General features: G+C 40.9%; 1 protein-coding gene across 1 annotated transcript in view; it reads left to right on the plus strand.

Annotated features, from left to right (window-relative positions):
* Positions 1–21,455, plus strand: part of slc26a4 (solute carrier family 26 member 4) — a 61,990-nt gene extending 40,535 nt beyond the window's left edge. Inside the window, exons 14-21 of the mRNA XM_086010238.1 lie at positions 36–105; positions 200–292; positions 389–484; positions 2,185–2,415; positions 8,919–8,973; positions 11,560–11,705; positions 13,627–13,710; positions 17,424–21,455. Of these exons, the coding sequence (XP_085866364.1) occupies positions 36–105; positions 200–292; positions 389–484; positions 2,185–2,415; positions 8,919–8,973; positions 11,560–11,705; positions 13,627–13,710; positions 17,424–17,447 (799 nt within the window). The 3' untranslated portion in view covers positions 17,448–21,455. The remainder of the gene's footprint in view (positions 1–35; positions 106–199; positions 293–388; positions 485–2,184; positions 2,416–8,918; positions 8,974–11,559; positions 11,706–13,626; positions 13,711–17,423) is intronic.
* The last annotated feature ends 1,494 nt before the right edge of the window (positions 21,456–22,949 follow it).

A 22,949-nucleotide genomic window follows, 5' to 3' on the forward strand; every position in this document is an offset into this window, starting at 1 on the left:
ACCTTCATCTGTTTAATTCAATGTTCATTTTCTAGCCCTGTTTCTGCTGCTCTAGGGAATGTACCAAACACTGACATTTACAAGAACTTAAAGAAATACAAACATGTAAGAACATTTAAGTCTGGTTTTTAATGATCTAAAATAAAATTCACACTTTCCTCATAGTCTAATGGAAAATAACTCTCTGGGTATTCCTCAGCTTGTTGAACCATCTGGAGTGAAGATCTTCAAATTTTCTTCTCCCATATTTTTTGGAAGTGTTGATGTTTTTAAAGAGAAACTGAATGGTGCCGTGAGTAAATTCTGCAATTGTGTAATACAAAACTGCTTGAATATTCACTTATTTTTATTTGTGTTGATTACTGTTGTATGAATGGAATTGTTTCAGGTTGGATTTAATCCAGTTCGAGTGTTTAATAAGCGAGCCAAAGCATTAAAGAAGATTCAGATGCTTATAAGGAAGGGTCAGTTAAAAGCAACAAAGGTGAAGTCATGTACTTTTAAGTGTTGTATTTACACAGTTATTAACCTTATCCAAAATAAGGGTCCAGTGTAACTGGCTTTCGATCTCTCTTCATTCTCCTCAATTTTGCTGCCGCTTTTGATGCTGTTGGCCATTCCATCCTTCTCTACTGCCTCTCCTCTGCAGTCTACCTCTGACATTATTTTCATCTAGTTTTGCTCATACTGTCATAATGTAGGCACTACATTGTTAATTGTATATCAGTTGGGTGTTAATTGTATTCAGGTGGTGGGTATTAATTGGATGCTCTTGTATTTGTATATATCATAATATATATGGTGCAAGCTTTTATTGGGGGTGCAGAGTATGTAATGTGTGTCTCTGCAAATAAAGGCTTGTAAGCAACTAAAGCTTAGGCTCTAGTATTCTATCCTTCACCCTCTGGCTATCTGACTTTTACATACATTGCCTCCAATAGATTCTCGTCATCTTCAGCCACCCTCCCATATATATGCTAATGACACCCAGCTTTTACTCCTCAATCAATGACTTTTGCTACTCTCTCTGGATGAGACCAAATTCCCTCAATATTATAAAAGCCCAAAGCCATCCTGATTGGCTCCCACCAGCACGTATGTGTCTCTGTCTCTGATCTTGACTTGGTCAATCTCCAGAAGTATGGAACCTGAGTGTACTGCTTAACCCCAAGTTCAGATTCCTCTTTCACATCTACTCCATTACCACGATCACATCCTTCCACCTCTACAACATTGCCTACTTCTGGCCAATGTTCCCTCTAATGGCGGCCGCGCGGTAATGGGATAGGTCCCGCGCACTGGCTTTTCCAATGTAAGTACCGCGCATGCGCAGAAATTTAAAGGGATTGCGCAGTAAAAGAAACGGGCTGCGCAGAACAAAATGCAGCTTACAGGGAACATTGCTTCTGGTCCCACATCCCCCCGCCTTCCCCACTTCCAAAGCCTTTGTCCATGTCTCCATCATCTCAACTCCTCTAGCACTCCCCTTGCTGATCTACCAATCCGAATCCTCTATAAGCTTTAACTCATTCAAACAGCTGCAACCTGTTTTCTCAACTGCACAAAGTTTTGCACAGCCAACCTCCACTGGCTTCCCAGCGTTGACTTAAAAATTATCTTCATTGCTTGCAGATCTTTCCGTAGCCTCACACTGCCCTATCTTAATGATCACCTCCTGCTTTATATACCACATGCACCCTCTGCTCCTCAAACATTGGGCTTCTCCATGTCCTCTGTTCCGACATAGGTGAACACTCCTTTAGCCACTACACTCCTGCCCTCTTATCTCTGCCTTGCCAGCTCCCTCCCTGCTTTTATCAACTTCCTTAAAACTCCTATCCAAACGTGCCTTTGATTCACCCCCTCTCTTTTTCCCTGCCTCGTTGGCATCCACTGCTTTTTGCTCTTGATCTTGAGCACCTTTTTAGATGTCCTCTTGCATGTGAAGAATGCAAGTTATTGCTGAATTCAAAAAATATACCTGTATTTTTTATAGGTTATACAAAAACGTTGCTTAACTTATTTAATCCATATTGAGTATATGCTAAAAATAAAAGTTCATGACCTAGCAGTTTAAGGAAGACAATTTGCCCATGGTTTTTATGTGCTTGATAAATTTCACAATGATCTAGGTTGTTAGTTGTCCGGATGATATATTTTAAAAAATTGCTCATCTATCTTTAGGATGGCATTGTAACTGATGGAAGCGTTTCTAATGAGGCATTTGAAGATGACCAGGAAACTCAAGAAGAACATGAAGAGGAAGTTCCAACAAAGGAAGTGGAAATTAAAGTTGACTGGAATTCAGATCTCCCTATCAAAGTCCTGGTTCCCAAAGTTATCATTCACAGCCTTATTTTTGATTTTAGTGGAGTGTCATTCATTGATCTTGTAGGAGTCAGAATCCTTAAAATGGTGTGTAAATGTTTGTTATAACTAGTGTTGATACAGAAGTAAAAACTGGAAATGCATCACAGGTCAGTCAGCATCTAGAAGAGGAAAGCTTAATGTTTTGTGTAGGATCCATCATCTTATGAAGAGTACATCCGAAAAACATTTAAACTTTTCTCTCTCAGACGCTGGTGTGTATTTCCAAAGTAGGAGTAATTTTTGTTTTTAATTCAGATTTTTAACCATATTATAGTTTTGTTTTAGCAATAGTTCAATGGATCGAATAGACATTATTGATACATCACTGTATTTTCAAATTAGAATGACTCATTGCCTCATGACCTCCTTCCCCTCTTCAAATATGGGTAGTTTAATGAAAAGTATTTGAGAGAATTTTTTGACGACTTCTAATCTGCAGTCTCGGGCACCCCAGTACGTGCTCTCTCAAGTTTTCAATATGTGTTACCAGTAGGTGAGGCTCGCCACTGGAAGTGAGAAGTCATTTTTATATTTATTCAGCAATCCAATGTTCACATTCCTGAGCCGTTCTGGAAAGGAGCATGGGTCAGAGTTGGGGCTACAGCACTGAACCCCAATCCTCCGACCCACATCTCTTCATGTACAGCTCAACACTGAGATTTATCCCATACATCCTATTTCAGCATCTGGGTACAACTATATTTGTACTAATGGTAATCATTATCATGGAATACTCCTACTTTTGAAAAATATTCTAATAGGAATAATAGGAATAGACCACTTGGCTTATTGAGTCTGCTCTGCTATCTTGCTAGCCATAGCAGCTCTTAAATAATCTCAATTCCGTCATCCTTTCTCCATATCCCTTATTAACCTTGCTTCCCAGGTAAGTATTAATCTCCCTTTTAAAGATTATAAACTGATGCTATGTATTTTCTTCCTGGGGTAGTGCACTCCACATTCTCTCCAAAGCTAGGGGCCATAAATATAAGATAGTCACTAACAAAGCCAATAGGGAATTCAGGTGAAACGTCTTTACCCAGAGAGTGGTTAGAATGTGGAACTTGCTACCGCATGGAGTAGTTGAGGTAAATAGCATACACATTTAGGGGACAGCTAGATAAATACATGAGGGAGAAAGGAATAGAAGGATATGCTGATGGAGTTAGATGCCACCGAGTGGCTGCAGAACATTCTGAGGCGGGAAGGTGACCAGCCAGAGGTCGTGGTCCATATCGGTACCAATGACATAGATAGAACGAGGGATGAGGTCCTGCAGGCAGATTTTAGGGAGCTAGGAAAGAGATTAAAAAGCAAGACCTCAAAGATAGTAATCTCCAGATTACTCCCGGTGCCATGCGCTAGTGAGTATAAAAATAGGAGGATAGCACAGATGAATGCGTGGCTGTAGAGATGGTGCAGGAGGGAGGGTTTCATATTCCTGGGACATTGGAACCAGTTCTGGGGGAGGTGGGACCTGTGCAGGCTGGATGGGTTGCACCTCAACAGGGCCGGAACCAATATCCTCACGGGGAGGTTTGCTAGTGCTGTTGGGGAGGGTTTAAACTAATTTGGCGGGGCGGGGGGCACCAGGATGTAACATTAAAAAGGGGAAATAAAGTGCTCAAAGGATTGGGAGAGGCAGAAAGCACTAAAGTAAGAAATAGTAAGATATTGGGGGGGTCAAGCTAAGAGAGAATACAGGATGGTCTAAGATGGGTTTACAGTGTATGTATGTGAACGCACGAAGCGTAGTGAACAAGGTAAGTGAGCTGCAGGCATAAATAGCCACATGGGAATATGATATTGTGGCAATAACTAAGACCTGGCTCAAAAAAGGACAGGATTGGGTATTAAATATTCCTGGTTATAAAGTGTTCAGGAAAGATAGGGAGGGAAGGAAAGATAGGAGGTGGTGTGGCAGTATTGGTCAAGGAGAATGTTACAGTACTGGAGAGGGGTGATAACCTGGAGGGGTCAAGGACAGAATCTATATGGCTAGAGTTAAGAAATAATAGAGGTGCCATTACACTACTAGGTGTATTCTACAGACCACCAAATAGTGGGAAAGATATGGAGGAGCAAATTTACAGAGAATTAGAGGTACAAGAACTATAGAGTAGTGATAATGGGGAACTTCAACTATTCTAATATAGTCTGGGATTGTAATAGTGTTAAGGGCAGAGTAGGGGAAGAATTTCTGAAGTGTGTTCAAGAGAACTTTCTTGATCAGTATGTTTCCGGCCCGACGAGGGAGGAGGCATTGCTGGATGTAGTTCTGGGGAATAAGATAGGTCAAGTGGAGCAAGTGTCAGTAGGTGAACATTTAGGGAACAGCGATCATAGTATCATGAGGTTTAGATTAGCTATGGAAAAGGACAGGGAGCAATCTAGAGTAAAAATATTTAACTGGAAAAGGCCAATTTCAGTGGGATGAGAACAGATCTGGCCTGGGTAAACTGGAATCAAAGATTGGCGGGCAAAACTGAATGGGCTACCTTTAAAGAGGAAATAGTTCAGGTACAGTCGAGGTACATTCCCACTAGGGGGTAAGGCAGGGCAACTAAAGTCGACTCCCTGGATGACAAAAGAGATACAGAATATGATGAAGCAGAAAAAGAGCGCGTATGACAGACGTGAGGTTGCAAATACATCTGAGAATCAGGCTCTATATAGAAAGGTCAGAGGAGAAGTGGAAAACAAATACGAGGGTCAAAGAGAGGAGAATAGAATGGCAGCCCACATAAAAGGTAATCCAAAAGTCTTCTATAGGCATATACATAGTAAGAGGGGGGGTGGGGCCGATTAGGGACCAAAAAGGAGACCTATACATGGAGGCAGAGGGTATGGTTGAGGTACTAAACAAGTGCTTTGCATCTGTCTTTACCAAGGAAGAGGATGCTGCCATAAACATAGTAAAGGAGGAGGTAGTGGAGATACTTGATATGATAAAGAGGAGGTATTAGAAAGGCTGGCTGTACTTGGAGTAGATAAGTCACCAGGAGCGGATGGGATGCATCCTAGGATGCTGAGGGAATTGAGGGAGGAAATCGCGGAGGTACTGGCCATAATATTCCAATCCTCCTTAGATATGGGGGTTGTGCCAGAGGACTGGAGAATTGCAAATGTTACACCCTTGTTCAAAAAAGGGTGTAACGATAAACCCAGCAACTGGAGGCCAGTCAGTTTGACCTCGGTAGTGGGGAAGCTTTTAGCAATAATAATCGGGGACAAAATTAACAGTCACTTAGACAAGTGTGGTTTAATTCAGGAAAGCCAGTATGGATTTATTAAAGGCAAATTGTGTTTAACTAACTTGATTGAGTTCTTTGATGAGGTAACAGAGCGGGTTGATGAGAGCAATGTGGTTGATGTAGTGTACATGGATTTCCAAAAGGCGTTTGACAAAGTGCCACATAATAGGCTTGCCAGCAAAGTTGAAGCCCATGGAATAAAAGGGACAGTGGCAGCATGGATACAGAATTGGCTAAGTGATAGGAAACAGAGTAGTGGTGAACAGTTGTTTTTTGGACTGGAGGAAGGTATACAATGGTGTTCCCCAGGGGTTGGTACTAGGACCACTGCTTTTCTTGATATATGTTAATGACTTGGATGTGGGTGTACAGGGCACAATTTCAAAATTTGCAGCTGATACAAAACTTGGAAATATAGTGAACAGTGAGGAGGAGAGTGATAGACTTCAGGAAGACATAGGCAGCCTAGTGAAATGGGCAGACACGTGGCAGATGAAATTTAATGCAGTAAAGTGTGAAGTGATACATTTTGGTAGAAAGAATGAGGAGAGGACATATAAACTAAATGGTACAATCCTGTAGGGGGTGCACGAACAGAGATGTGTGCACAAATCGTTGAAGGTGGCAGGGCAGGTTGAGCAAGCAGTTAAAAAGGCTTATGGGATCCTGGGCTTCATGAATAGAGGTATAGTGTACAAAAGTGTGGAAATTATGATGAACCTGTATACAGGAAACTTTGGTTTATCCGGAGGTTGTATGTCCGGAATACTCGATCTAACGGCAAAAATCAGGAGCCGTTTTCTGTAAGTTTTTTTAGATCTCGTTCTTTTTTTTACCCCAGTCAGCCACTGCAAGGTCTGTAGCTATAGCAACAGCTTCAGCTACAGACGCTTGCAGCTGCAGCCGACTCTTTAGAAGCTGTTGCTAAGCAACAGTGTTTGTTGTCAGATACGGAGATGAAAACCTCCGTATGCTTCAACATTAACTTTGTATGTCCGGCAGTTTTGATAGATCGGCAACACGCCGGTCCCGTCAGTGCCGGATATCACAAAGTTTCCTGTAAAACACTGGTTCAGCCCCAACTGGAGTCCAATTCTGGGCACCGTACTTTAGAAAGGATGTGAAGGCCTTGGAGAGGGTGCAGAAAAGATTTACGAGAATGATTCCAGGATTGAGGGACTTCGTGAGGTTGATAGACTGGGGAAGCTGGGGTTGTTCTCCTTGGAGCAGAGAAGATTGAGATGATTTGATAGAGTTGCTCAAAATCATGAGGGGTCTGGACAGAGTCGATGGGGAGAAACTGTTCCCATTGACAGAAGGGTCGAGAAGCAGAAAACACAGATTTAAGGTGATTGGCAAAAGAACCAAAGGCAGCGTAAGAAAAAACGCTTTTACGCAGCGAATGGTTAAGATTTGGAATGTACTGCCTGAAAGGGTGATGGAGGCAGAGTCAATCATGGCTTTCAAAAGGGAGTTGGATAAGTATCTGAAGGAAAGAAATTTGCAGGGCTACGGGGAAAGGGTGGGGGAGTGGGATTAGCTGAAGTGCTCTTGCAGAGAGCCGGCACGGGTTTGATGGCCGAATGGTCACCTTCCGTGATGTAGGGTGGGATGATAAACACAGGCAAAGACTGGTTGGGCCGAATAGCCAGTTTCTGCACTGTAAATTCCACGTAATGTAATTTTGTGTGTGAAGAATTTTTACTGGATTTGCTTTTAATGGGCTTAGTTTTAAATTATACGATTGTTTCCTCAAACAAAGGAACATAATCATTCCATATCTACCATTTAAATTTCCTTCATTGTTTGCACACCTCCATCAGATCACCCGTTCACTTCCTCATCTGCATGGATTATAACACAAATTTACCGAGTGTCATAACAGCTCGGTCCTTTCAGTCCCAGGTATAACCCCCCAAAAATTCATTGCTGTACTTTTTTCATGGCCTTTATATACTTCCTGAACAACATACTTCCTGAACAACATAATCCAAATGAAGTGTGCCTAGCATTGTGTGTAATTCCAATAGTACTTCCTTTCATTTATATTCTATAACCCTTGTGATGAAGCTCAGCAACCCATTAACCTTTTTAGTTAACTTTTAATGCCTTATATACCCAGTACTTCCCCATTTAGACTGTATTCCCATATTCCACTCTTGCATCCAAAGTGTGTTATCTCTCTCGTTTTGCTATGTTAAACTGCATCTGCTATCTTTCTTCCGACTTGCTTAATCAAGGTCGAGTTTATTTCCAACAGCAGATTTCTGATTGGTCCCCTTGGAGGACACCCAGCAGTTTATCTGGAATGTGTAAATTAGATCCTGACTGCCTAAGTAATCAAGTACTTTGCAAAGTGTAATTTGAGCCATTCTGACTCCCAGGCTCCAGACGGAACAGAGCTCACATAGAACAGACAGGGCTCACCCTCGCGGGTTAAGACCTTCTCCACCCCCCAGACAAGCTCCTACCCCCCCCAACAAGTTCCTAACCTTCCTCCCACCTCCCAAGTTTCTGACCTTTTTCCCTCGCAACAAGTTTCTGACCTCCTCCCCCTACCCAAGTTTCTGACTGCCCCCTTCCATCCCCCCACCAAGATTCTGACCTGCCCTCCCAAGTTCCTGACCTTTCCCGCCCAGGTTCCTGACCTCCTCTCCTCTTCCCTCCGATCCTCTCTCTTCCCCCCTTTGACTCTCTCCTCCCTCTCCTTCCCCCCTCTATCTATGTCTGTCTCTCTCCTCTCCTCTCCCCTCCCCTCTCTGTCCATCCTCACCCTCGCTCTCGCGCTCCCTCTTCTCCCCCACCACCAACGATCCTGTGACCTTACGGAGCCGAGGAAAGCGTGGCCCACAGTGGAGACCGCAACTGTTGGGTGCTGCGCAAGCGCGGCTTTGGTAAACAATGTGCGGAAGGGGGGTCAGCTGTGCATGCGCGGCTCCGGGATGCCATGCACAGAAGGCCGCAAAGATGTTCGTGCAGATAATCACTCCCCTTAATCTATCCTTTTTTGCAATTTTCTGCTCACTTTTGCACAATTCAGTACACCTCCTACATTAGTATAATAACTGGGCTAAGTGTAAATTCCTGCAGTTATATCTCGCCGATACATAAATGTAGATTATTACTAACTGCTTTTGTATACTGGTCTATTAAAGAACCAGTCTATAAATTCAGCTGTTTTGTACAATTTTGTTTCTCTGGTGACTACATGAATTTTTCCCCAGCAATATTTAAGATGTATGGTGTTTGCAGGTTGGCCCCTGCTGACATGTTGCTGATTATTATTTATTGCAGGTTATCAGACAGTTTGAACGAATAGGCATTAAGGTGTATGTGACAGCATATGAAGGTAACTGGTTTTCATAACTCTATTTTCACTTAATATTTACACACTATAAAGAGTAACATGGAAAAAAATGATTTGATGGAAGAAAGCTTGTGATGGCCAAAAAATAACTTTTTAACAAATCAGTGGCCTGGAATTTGCGGTCAGTGGCGAAGCAAAGGCATTCACCGCTGGCCCCGAAGGAAGCTGCCCAGAGAGATCTCGCGATCTCTGTGGCGAGAAGTTTGCCAATTTCAACGCGCAAGTGATTTCAGTGCAGTGTGGTGGGGATTCCCTAATGCGATGCTGCTGTGACGCTACAAGATGTCTAAGCAGCCAATCGTATTGTAGAATTCTCACAGACAGGGAGCCAGGAAATGAAGAAGCTCCTTTTATTTGGACTTTTTAAAAATGTTAGAGAGCAAAACAAAGATTGGGGCTCTTGTGTGGGGATAAGGTAGAACTTGAAGTATCCTGAACAAACTCTTTTTCAAAAAAAAAATGATCTTTTTTTTAAAGTTTCTTAAAAATTGTAATTTTTATCATAATGGAGAAATTTGACACTCCACAAAATTAAAATTAGTTTTTCAGGGCTGTTAAAACCCCAGTTACACCTAATCCAACAAGGCCTAACATTTAATGGGGTATTTAACAGACATATTACCGCGGAAAAGCCCAAGTTTTCGTCTTTCACTGATTACCGGCAATGGGGAGGTGGGGTCCACAGCACAGCCAGTGTCGGAGCAGTGAATGATTGACCGCAACTTCAAGATTTGCATGTTTAGATGCACATGCGCTACATTCTGAAGTTGCTGTCAGTTTCAAAGGGGTAATAACAGCGAACGCCGTTAGTTCGCTGTCATTACCCACCGCAAATTCTGGCACATTACCTCCTGGTGCTTACCATAGAATTAGTCGTCTTTATTCTGTCCAAACTGGTAGCCACATGAAAGGGGAAAAAAAGGATGGTGCTGTGCTCAATCCTGAACCTGTACTGCATCGACTGATTGCAGTCAGAACAAAGTGAGTGCTACAAGTGACCTCTGTACCACTGGCACAAATAAGGGAAATACTAGTTGAGAATTCCCACTCGGAATCACTTTGCAGTGACTGCTATGGAAAGTGCATGTGCGGATGCTGAGTGAGGACAGTACTGGGCTCAGCTGTGGTTCTCCGTAATTGGAGCCTGCTGACGCTCAGTCGAGGATAACACATGAATAATGGCTGCTTGCGTGAGGGGTCAGAGGGCAATCGCCACCCATGAAGCCATGGCTCAGTAGGAGAGTCACTTCCTTCAGGAGCAGAGGGGAAGAAAATGGAGAGAAGATTTTTTTTTTTAAAAAGAGAAAAACCTAGTATTTTCTGATTTGAGCCTATATCTGCATGTGGAATTTTGGCCAAGATTCCCTTCAGAGAGCTTAGTCAACCAACAGTACTTAAGTTATCCAAAATCTGAATTGGAGGGGTGGAATATCATTGACACATGCTGTGTTACAATCTTCCTCCTCTCTGGAGAATGTGCATTATATCCTGGAACTCAAAACTGCTGTTGAAGTATAAATGTGTGCAACATGTAACTGCTGTCCCTTGCTCAGATCAGTTAGAGCAGATTAGTCTTGACCGGGTCACCGGTCATCTAGAGATGACACTACTACTAGAGGGATAAACAAACCCCCTCAAAATACTGCAAGACCCTGAGATCCATCTGTACTGCCTCCTCACCAGGCTCACCCTGAGATCCATCTGTACTGCCTCCTCACCAGGCTCACCCTGAGATCCATCTGTACTGCCTCCTCACCAGGCTCACCCTGAGATCCATCTGTACTGCCTCCTCACCAGGCTCACCCTGAGATCCATCTGTACTGCCTCCTCACCAGGCTCACCAGTGTTCTCCGATCCGAGGGTCACCCCCGCCCCCAATGCTGATGTCAGTGTTTCTGGTAAAACTACTTGGAATAACAATCCCAATCTTAAAAAAACCACCTCCAACTCAACGTGAGCAGTGCCACAGATGGTCTGCCAGCACACATCTGTCCACTTCACAGTTTAACGCATCATACTTTGTTAGAGATGGAAAACATCTTTTGTTTAAAAAAAGAGCAAAAGAAAGTCTGTCATTCATCTGGAGCCTGAAATTTACAAGCAGTTACATGCACTCTGACCTCCGCAGTTTACAGCAGTCACAATTACCTGGATCTGCATGATCGGTCAGATTACCAGGTAAGGATAATACTGTGCTCCAGACCAGTGATCAGTGCCACAGAAGATTTGCTGGTAATTATTAATTTTAATACTCACAATTCATGCAGAGCGTCCAAGCACTAATATTACCAATCTGTAGGCTACCTTCTGATATACCTATCAATTCATTCCATGAAAAGCGACCTTCTAAGAATTTTTGATTAGCTGAGTCAGAAAAAGGTGAATGTTATTTCTAGGATGCTTCTGGGATTTTTCCCAATTTGTGCAGAAAGGATGTTGATATTCAAACTGTTACCAGTATGTTTACAGGCATGACATACTCTGTAAAAACAAAATAAGCACTGATTATTATGGTTAAAATCATGGGGCTGGGAGTGATTTTAATATTTTTATCATTCTAAATTTCAGACCACGTTGTGAAGAAAATGGAGAGCTGTGGCTTTTTTGATGACCATGTTAAAAAGGACATCTTGTACCTCACCATCCATGATGCTGTCGTTTACATACACACTCAGACAATGTATAGAGATATACAAGATCCTATTTTTGAGAAGGTGGGAAAAAATTGTATTCTGTTAACCGATGGAATTCTGGCTCTGTCAGTAGGAAAACTTGCAGCAAATCCAGAGTAGGTGTTGTAGATCACCTGAGCTGTTTACTTCCAAAACATAGTGCATGCAAATCCTGATCAGATTCTTCCTGTAGATCACACCGTTTTCCTCAGCCTCTCCTGCAGTGTGAGAACAGTCAATCTTGACTATTTTCACCTCACAGGAGGGGTTGCAGTAATATTCCTTTTCTGTTCCTGTGGTAGCACATCCAGCGGATATTTAGGGAGACGGAGGCAAAGAAGAGTTGGGTTGGGAGAGGGACAGGAAAGCATGTGGGACTGGAATTCTGCAGGGTCTGTGTTCATTATCCTTTTTGCGTTGTGCATTTTGGACCAAATCTTGCAAAATACAGACATCCCTGTAGGGATAGGAACACTGTAGACTGTAGAGAAAGGAAAAGATGAAACACAATGCAGAATATCCATTAGAACCGGCCAATAGTGGAATTCCTCCTGTGTCCCTGGTACCTGTGGAACCGTAACAAATGGAACCCTAGTAAATCAGCACCTTTTTAGTAAAGAAGAGAAAACTGAAAAAAGCAAGAGGCTACTCTATGTACTGGAGCTTAATGTGCAGAGATCAAACTCTTGGGCTAAAATGCAAGAGCTTATGATTCAGTATGTGTCTAAACATGGGCATGTCAGACACGGAGGCAATTACATTAACGTTACCTGAAGAGTAGCCAGTAGTTTTGTTGCAATTTCCCAGTATCATTCATAATTCATAACTCATGGCACTTCTGATTAATCAGGAGCCCTTATCCAGTCCTCCGAAGCTTTCTCAGCAAGTGGAGAGGTACTGTCCACCTAAAAGGATTCTGTCCACATCCTGCCACTTCTTACATTGTCTGAGACTATAAGAATTTTTTAATGACATTGGGAGGTATTTATCATGATGAGATTGCCTTTCCCCTTCTGTTGTCACAGAAATGCTTGGTTGATACCTTAGACCACACTTGGAGTACTGCGTACAGTTCTGGTCGCCATATTATAAAAAGGATATAGAGGCACTGGAGAGGGTGCAGAGAAGATTTACAAAGATGATACCAGAAATGCGAGGGTATACATATCAGGAAAGGATGAACAGGCTGGGTCTCTTTTTTTTCCTCTGGAAAAAAGAAGGCTGAGGGGTGACCTAATAGAGGTCTTTAAAATTATTAAATAATTTGATAGAGTGGATACAGAGAGAGTGTTTCCACTTGTGGGAAAGAGCATAACTAGAGGCCATCAATACAAGATAGTCACCAAGAAATCCAATAGGGAATTCAGAAGAAACTTCTTTACCCAATGAGTGGTGAGAATGTGGAACTCGCTGCCACAGGGAGTGGTTGAAGCAAATAGTATGGATGCATTTAAGGGGAGGCAAGACAAGTATATGAGGGAAAGGGGAATAGAGAGTTATGCTGATAGATTTAGATGAGGAAAGACGGGAAGAGACTCGTGTACAGCATAAACGCTGGCATGGACTGGTTGGGTCGAATGGCCTATTTCTGTGCCGTTAATCCTATGTAATCCTTGCAGTCCTAAAGTATGGCAGAAAGTCTCATGATAGTACTGTAGGTACAGAGGTATCTGAGTGCTGTCATTAATTATAGTGTATATGACAGTTATTTTCTGGAACATAAATTTAGATTACCTGTTGTGCTCACAAGGAAAAATATTCTTGCTATGCTGAGTATGAGTTTAGTAAAAAGACACAATGTACTAAATATATTGTGCAGTGTTAGAAATAGTCTCATCATTTCTGTCAGATGTAATAACCCTCCTTTGTTGTGGCATAGATATCTAGATTTAGTACCCTTCTTTGCTATTCCATAATTATACAATTATGTTTTACTAATTTGTTAAATTATTTTCCTATTTAGATATCACTCATGCAAGAATCAAAAGAACCAATTCCATTGTCAGAGCTGGAGGATGATGTGGAAGAATTAGAAGATCAGAATCAGGTAAATGCTTGGTTTTAACATGTTTTGTTTATGGTAGCTATCATATGGTAGCACATCAGTCTAATGTGGCATGCTGGAAACAATTTTGCAATTATGGTAGCCAACCTGTGTCTCATGAGCTGCATTTGTCTCTCTCATAAATGGAGTGCGCCATTTATTGAACTGTGGCTGTTTTTGACTTTGTGCCACCCCGTCAGTGGTCAGGGCCTGCAGTACACATTTGACTTCTAAGCAAGCTGACCACAGAGCAAATGAGGTGCAGTATTAATACTACCATGAGCACAGGCATGTACTTGTCATAATGAGTTCAATTGAAATTTTCAAAACTGAGATCAATAGATTTTTGTGAGATAAGGGTATCGAGAGATAAAGGCTGGTAGATGGAGTTGAGGTACAGATCCGCCATGGTCTAACAGCAAAACCGGCTCGAGGGCCTAAATGGCCTCCTGTTCCTAAACAGCAATACTGGTCTTCGCAGTGGAAAATGAGCCAGATGCTGTTACCTAGATTATAGATGCTACATGGTAATTATATCAGAATGAATGAGAGAGTCAGGAAACTGGGAGAAAGAGACCAGGTAATAAGAGGAACAATGGGAGATGGAAGGAAATGAGAGACAATGATTTGAGAGGCAGAGGGGAAATTGAGAGAGACCGATTTTAGAAGGTTGGGGGCGGGGGGAGAAAGAGGTGAATGAGAGAGGGATGGGAGAATGAGAGGCGGGAAAGTGAAGGAATGAGCAAGGAAGGGACTGAGGTACGTAAGGCACAAATTGAGGCAGGAAATGAGCGAGGGAGGGAAAGGGAGAGAAAGAAAGAAAAGCATGACAGAGTAAAAATACAATTTCAAGAAAACAATTGGGGAAAAAAAGCATGCCAAAAGTCATATTGTTATGCTAAGTTTCACAACTTCTTGCATGGCATATTTTTACTGATTGTAGTTACAATGTCTGTGAGAATACTGACTGCACTATATTTAAAACTTGTCAGGATAAATAGTGGTCATTTTCCAATGTTGTGCTCTTGCCAGAAAGTGGATATTGGAAATTAGGCGTGGATGGCACATTTTCTGGCAATTTTATCAGAAGTTTGTATGCAGTACATGACTGAATTTCCAGCATTTTTTCTTGGCTGGCAGTGCTTCCCGTCGGGAGCACAAGTCGGAAAATTGTGCCTGATATCTTTCTCTGTCTCTTGAACTTTGAAAGATTGGCCCAAGCTGAGATATGAATCGGGCCGATTTCAGCAGGCTTCACTCTACGTATTTAAGCAAGGCAATTTGAATCCAATAAGCACTTCGTTTCACAAGAATCCAATATTACAGTAGCCAATTTTCTGATTGGCATTCGTCCAGGGTTCATGGGTGGTTGAAAGCTGGAGCAGTATCTCTGTTATCTCTTGGATGAAGTAGAAGAAACCAACTATGCTTCATTAATTTATCAGTTCTTAACCCAGATGGCGTTCCACTGCACTGCCAATCAGGAATGCTTCTCTCAGGGTAGTTTTTCCTGTATGCTATGCTTCCAAACCCCATTGTGAGTGCAGAAGAACCCATTAGCTCTTTCAGACATCTTGTGCTGAGTTCTGAATTTCCCCAATGGCACGGTTTATAAAGGCGACATGCAACAGCCACACAGACAGAGGTCCCTGATTAGATTCCTGATCTGTGATCGAGTTAGCCGATCCCTGCCAAGGTGGTAGTAGGTCCTACAATTAGCCTGAGCACCCTGGGCTAGGGAGAGGAAAATCATCCAGGATTCCTGTTGTTATTATGACTCTGATAAGTGTATGTATTTGGACATTGGGTGAAGACAGGACCAGGTGGTATTCCCTAGAATTAGAAGGTGAAGGAGTGATTTGATCGAAGTTTTCAAGATATTAAGGGGAACAGATAGGGTAGATAGAGAGGAACTATTTCTGCTGGTTGGGGAGTCTAGGACTAGGGGGTATAGTCTAAAAATTGGTGCCAGACCTTTCAGGAGTGAAATTAGGAAACACTTCTACAAATAAAGGGTGGTAGAAGTTTGGAACTCTCTTCCGCAAACAGCAAATGATGCTAGATCAATTGTTAATTTTAAATCTGCGATTGATGTGTTAAGGGATATGGGGCAAAGGTGGGTATATAGAGTTAGGTCACAGATCAGCCATGAATCTCACTGAATGGCGAAACAGGTTCGAGGGGCTAAATGGCCTACTCCTGTTCCTATGTTCGACTGTGATGCCCTCAGTTGAACTCCATAGTTTTGCACATGACGAGTGGCCTACTCAGTCAGGTACAGATGGTATCTATGGAATCATACCTCCGTGTGACTCGACTAGAAAAATGTCAAAAGAATCTTTACCAAATGTGCAGGATCTGCTGATTTAACTGATATTATCCTGGGCAGGACTTTGGGTGCCTCAACGCCCCTAGGTAGGAAATTGCAGCAGCTATTACTGGACAACAAACTGAATCAAGGGTTTCTGCTTCAGTTGTTTATCCAGTGCTACCTGCAGGAAAGTGCGAGCATTGGATTCAAGTTAGTGTGATGCCCTCTACAGTAGAATAGCCTGTCAACACACACTATTTAGGCTCACATTTGAAGGACAACCACCTGAGCGAGTTATCAGATTATCTTTGAAAGAAAAAAAAAGTGAAGTGGCCCATTAAACTCATAAGATATTTTCCAGTTAATGCACTAATGATCTTTAGTAAAATCTAAAATAGTTTATTGGATTAGCAATCTTTCTATGACGGTGTTGTCCATTAGAAATTGCTGACTAGCCACAGGTGTGGCTACAGCGACAATGTTTTAGTCACATGCACTAATTTTAACAGAAAACACTACACACAATACAAGTAAATGTACTTCATGAGGTTCACGTAAGTTTACTTAACAAATATCTACCACCATTATTTCAAAGCAGTCTTTCTCACCAAAGTTTGGAATTCTGGCATGAATTTAACCGACGCAACATATTTTAATGCAGCTTCTAAGTTTTTGTCCAGCAGTTGCAAGTGCTGCTTTGACTTTAGCAGAGTGTGATTACTGTGAACGTTGACTTGTACAGCAAGACGCGTCCTACCTGCCCCTGTTCTCCACCTAGAATGCGATTGGATGCTGCTTGCCTCATGCCATGACCTGCCCTGTTCGAGCTGCTTCTTGTTGGTTGGGCTTTCTTTCTTTGCTGGCCTGGAGCGGTAATTCCCATTGGTCAAGCTGACCACGACGACAGCTCCCCTTCTCCATACAATGTTGCTGGTGTTTCAATGGTGCTGGAGTCCAGTGTTTTCACTCCTGTTGCACACTAGCAGATAACCAAAAAGCAGCAACCAAGGAAGTAAAGTGCACACAACGATCAAAAAACACTTGTACGTGATTTTTGTCTTGCCATTTTACCAACAAATGCACAGAAAGGTTAAAATACATGTGCATTCACCGTGTGAATATGACTTGCGATCACACGCCCAATGATGTTGTCTGTTACTTTTTTTTTTACTAATCAAAAGATGCAGTTAGCCACACCTGGACTCCCAAGTAGCTACATGTGGTTAACCTATTGGATGAGACTGTTCTAGGAAAGCAGTTAGAAGACATTAACACCTTAAACCATCGCTGCTCTGAATGTCCCATCTCTTCAAATTTTAAAGTTTGCCTCTTTTTGCAATTGCAGTTCAAATTACTGCTCTGAAATAAGACTTGTAATGCTTTATTTCAAATTATTTCTCCACAGGGCCACAGTGGATTCAGCTATTAAACCACATCCATCCAGATGATTCGGAACAATGAGAATTCCCTGGGCATATATACATGGCGGTTATTCAGCATGCTGTTGTTACGAATTACAATTTCAATGCTGTTTTCCATACCATGCAGTTATTGAGCTATTATACAGTTAGAACATGAATGATCTTTCATAAATTCTCAATCTATTTTTATATATAAAAAAATGTATGGAGATCTTACTTTATTATTCCTGCAATGGTGACTATGAATTTTGTCTGGGAATTAAAGTTATTCATTGTTTCATGGTATATTGGGCACCATTTTGCACTGATACTAACAAGCTGGAGTAATGCTGCACCATAGGACAGCCTGAAATACCCTGCAGTCATGTCTTACACTTCGGTTAGACCTGAAACATAGAATCATAGAATGGTTACAGCACGGAAGGTGGTCATTCGGCCCGTTGAGCCCATGCAGACCATTCACACTTTACCAGTGTCCAGTTTGCATTGTTCATTTTCGGCCCACAGCATAGTAACTGCTTTATTTTTTCTTTTAACATTCTGAACATCAAATAATATTGTATTTTTATTATTTTGTGATAATCTAACACTGTTCCACATTTCCTCCAATATCACGGGATGATGGGGGTTCCCCATCTTTATTACAGTACTTGTAGTAGCAGGTCCTTCTAGGCCTCACTAACAAGGGGCCAAAGTTAACCTTGCAGTGCCAGTGAACCAACATTAAACCTTAGAGTGACATTTAACCAACCATATCTCACCAGACTGTCAGGTGATGGTTAGTTTTCCTTTCTGATGGAAAGCATCAATGTTGCAATTGGTTAAAGAGGAACTGTATTGTGTTTTTTTATTTCAAGTTTACCCACTCAATAGAATGCCAGGGAGCATCATGATCAGACCCAATCCTTATTCTTAGCCAAATTCTGTGAGAAGTTTTATAGCGGCGTTCTGGAGCATAAGCCATCTAATTGGTTGCCATCTTTTCAAGAGGGCATTGTATAAAGGAAAATATGTTTTCTTAGTGGTATAAAAGAGTAATGTTCCAAGACAGCTGCAAAGAACTATATTTCTTGTGGACAACTTGGAACTTTTAGTAAAAGAGGAGACAGTAATGCAATCCAAACTAAATATTACAACCAATATACACCTGCAGCAAGTTATGCGCAGTTTATAGCTGAAAAACAGATCATGCGCTCCTAAGCCTGAAAAATTAAAAAGACAAGAATGTGGCTTTTCAATCTTGATGTGAAGGACCCAATCAATCAAGTGTTAGCAAAAGGTACATTGATAACATCACAGGGCATTTAATTATAAAACAAACATGTTTCAACCCTGTGTAACGATTTACAACTTTATATGCAATTCTGGGCACACATACTTCCAAAGGACATTGTAGAGACTTCAAAGAACAGCATTTAGGCTTACTTTAGGACCTAAAGCCTTAAAGTATAAAGAGAAATTCAGAGAGCTGAACTTGCTTTCATTAGAGAGAAGAAATTTGAGAGGGCGCATGACCTGGCATCTTGAAATGATGATAGGCGTGGAATGTAGATGGAAGCAGGTTATTTAACTTGGGCTGTGATTGCAGAATTGAAAGATAGGAGTACAGCATTAACCAGTCTTGGCCAGAACTAGAGATTAGAAAGTTTTTTGTTGTTGCATAGCATAGCAGATAGTTTGACAACTGCAGTAAAAGCAATTAGTGCTCGGTTTATTAACTTCTTTAAGACGATCAAGTATACTGTGGAAAATGATGGGTAATGTGCTGTCAGGACCAGGCACGGGTCACCTTTGGAGGAGTTGTGAGTGTGGGCTTTAAGATTGGATTAATATTCCGCACTTTTGTTTGATTTCCCCTTGGGGCTTGGGAGAAATATAAGAGTATTATCCTCTTGGAGGTTTCGCCATTGTTGATTGGTTGGTTGGCTGGGCAGGGCCCATGATGGAGTAAATTGTATATGGTGGGCTTGACCGTCGAAAATCATTTCCTTCTGTGTTAAGAATTTGAGGAAGTGGTTGCTATGACTTAGCTACTTTCTTTGTAACTGAAATAAGGGGAAAAGCTGGATAAGTTCATTCCTTGCAGCAACCTTTGGTTTTCATTTCTGTTATAAGTTCTCTGATTTGTGTGGCGGAACAATTGCATTTACTGTCAAACACCCTTACTTTTAAAATGTTCTTATTAAAGAAGAGATTTTCTGATTCAGGATATTAATTTAATATCTTAATTTAATCATTTTGCAAGCAAATTAAATAAAATAAATATTCAATTTATGAAACTTAAATTTTTCTGATTTTAAACATTTTAGGGGACAAAAAATCTTGGGTTTGATTAAATTTAACATAATTAGTGGTATATTATTACTCATTTTAAGATCCAGATCAGGTTTCATCAAATGTGCTGTTAGTGAGAATTTTCAGCATGAGGATCAAGCGATACCAAATAATCATTTTCATGCTCAGTAGAGTACATGAATTGATATTACCTAGAAATGCTGGTAATGTTTGTTGATGAATGCTTATTATAAATCTGTCCACTTTCTTAGTGAAAGTGTTAATCTGTTTAACACCAATATTAAAATAGTGAACAGAGGAATGTCATTGTATGTGTTGAGCATTGTTCTGTAATATTACCAATTGTAATTTCTAGGCATATATGAATTTTGTGCTCTGCAAGACTAGCTTTCAATTACCTCACATTGCTAAGCTCACAATGTTGCATAAACCTTTTTATTTATCCAACTTGGCAAAGATCTGTTCAAAATTTCTGCATAGTCGTTCAGTAGGTAAGGGCCACAAAACTACCATTATTTTAACATTTGTACCAACTTGGTTCATAAAATAACACCTTTTACCTTTTAGTTGTAGTAAAATATTAGTCTACTGCTGATAATTCAAAGTTTATTTTTATTGTAAAAGTTTGAATTCTCCAATAATTTGAATGAAGAATCGTAAATAATAGCAATGTGGGACTTCAGTGCTAAAGTTGAATCATCAGGTGATATGATTTAAGAGCAGAAGACTGTAATTGTATTGGTTGTGGCCCTTCCAGGAATAATTTGAAGTAATACTTTCATTGGACACAATGGGGTACTATACATTAAAATAATGTATATTAAAGTTTGCCAAATGTTTGATGTAAATAAACCTATTTCAATATGTTTTAATCACATATGGCATGAATGGGACATCTCGTATCTCTCAGTAAGATATAATAAATATTTCATTTTTGAGGTCTATAGCTAACAATCATTTCTGAATGATTTGCTGTGTCACTTATGGAGACTTGTGTTGCCTATCCCTGCTGGTGATGACATGCCCACTATGTCATTGGTATGAATCCAAGTACACAGTGTGATGCTTCTTGTTAATAATGCTACAGGATCCTGTTAACAACCTACAATCAATCTTTTGATAAGTACAAATGGACTGTCTTTTATAATAAAAACTGTTCAAAAGGTAAAGGATAATTTACAGAATCTGGTCAATGTAAAAAGAATTGCTACCCTTGATCTAGAATGATCAAAACTGTCTCCAAATCACAATGTCCCATTCATGCCATATATATCGGAATAAAGTTACATTTATTTACATTAAACATTTGGCAAACTTTAATATGTATTATTTTATGTATAGAGCCCATTGTGACCAATGACAGTATTACAACATAAATTATACCTGGAAGGGCCACACCCAACATAATTACAGTTCTAATGGACACCAGTACAATAACAGTTCTACTGGACACCCTCGGGCAGAGCTTATTTCCTGTTTCTATTCCTGTCATAAAAATCTGTGTAACAAGATACTAAATCTAGGAACGTTCAAGAGCAGGTGCCTTACTACAGAACTAAGTGTAATCATTTCTATATTTAAGATGCCCTGAACTCCTTGATTAAGTATCTTCCATCTTAACAATGTTTTGAACAAATGATAAATCCTTGTGCTGTTATAACAAATTTATTAGATGTATTTTTGTATAATCATGAATAAATCAGTTACACAAGAGTTGAAAACATTGACTTATTCGTGTTTATTGAAAGTTTTGTATTGGATTAATTGCAAAAGTATTAATTCAGATGTAAATGTAGATGAACCTTTTTTGTCTAGTTCCTGTCACTACTATGATCTCTTAATTATTCCATTTCTTTGATGCTGACTTGTAACTGATTCTGTCCTTTTAGTGGTTTCTCATCTTTTTCAGAATTTCACACCCTGATCTGAAACACTTTCACCTTTCACCTATCAAATTTTATTTTCTAGTTTGTCCGTCATTTGGTTAGGATTCAGCATAGTTGAGAGCAGCTGATTCATCAGCACACTGACACTTTTTTACATACGAACAATGGACAGGTAAAGACCCCTCTGGTCCATTGAGCCTGTCCCCCACAATTGCGATACCTTGTGTATCACAATATATACACTCCACCCCAACCGAAACCATGTGATCTCCTAGGAGAGGCAAAAAACTCAGGCCAATTGGGGGAAAAAATCTGGGAAATTCCTCTCCAACCCATCTAGGCGATCAAAACTAGTCCAGGAGATCACTCTGGCCCTGAATTTCCTGCAGTACCTAACTTCTGTAAGAGGTGATCTCCACCCCAGCCAGAAACAGGTCCAGCTCTCGCTTGAAGGAATTCAGCGATTCAGCATCCACCGCATGAGATGGCAGCCTGTTCCAGAGGTTCACTATTCTCTGGGAAAAGAACCACCTCCTGACATCTAACCTAGATCTGGCCTTATACAACTTAAATTTGTGACCCCTGGTCCTCCCTAACCTATTTAATTGAAACAAACTGGCAACTGGAACACGATCTATTCCCTTCATTATCTTATAAACTTCAATCAGATCACCTCTTAGTCTACGCTTCTCTAAAGTGTAGAGTCCCAACTCTTTTAGCCTATCTTAATAACTACAATGCTTTATATTGGGAATTAGTTTAGAGGCCCTCCTCTGCACCCTTTCCAAAGCCTCAATATCACCCACCATGTGAGGAGACCAAAACTGGACACAGTATTCCAAGTGCAGCCTGACTAAGGTCTCATCTTGGACAAGGACAAAATAATATGCCTTGTCTTAGGCAATTGTCCTATGGATATACCCCAATGGATTAGGGCACACATTTTTAAAAAGAACCATTTTTGGGGATAGCTAAAGGCAATTGACTAATTCTTATTTTAAATGTTTCTTTCATCTCACTAATGTTGATCTGATAAGAATTAAGAACTACAAAATCAACAGAACTAACTTTTTATTACTCCTCCTCACCCATGTATGATTCCGAATGTGATAGTTCTCCATAGTCTTGGCTGACAAAATGACAAACAAGATAACATTACACACATTAGGGCAGATTTTCCTGAGTTTGGCTTGCTAGTGGGGAGACTGCATGCTTCGCTCGCCAGACACATGCTGGCAAATTGCAGGCACACTGCCTATGATCTTTCATCTGTATTGGACGCTATACTGAGTGCAGCATTCCCACATTTCCTGGCCTATGCAGCCAGCA

The sequence above is a fragment of the Somniosus microcephalus genome, chromosome 17, assembly GCF_052327205.1.
Source record: "Somniosus microcephalus isolate GS21.2 chromosome 17, FLI_Smic_1.0, whole genome shotgun sequence".
Classification (NCBI taxonomy): Eukaryota; Metazoa; Chordata; class Chondrichthyes; order Squaliformes; family Somniosidae; genus Somniosus; species Somniosus microcephalus.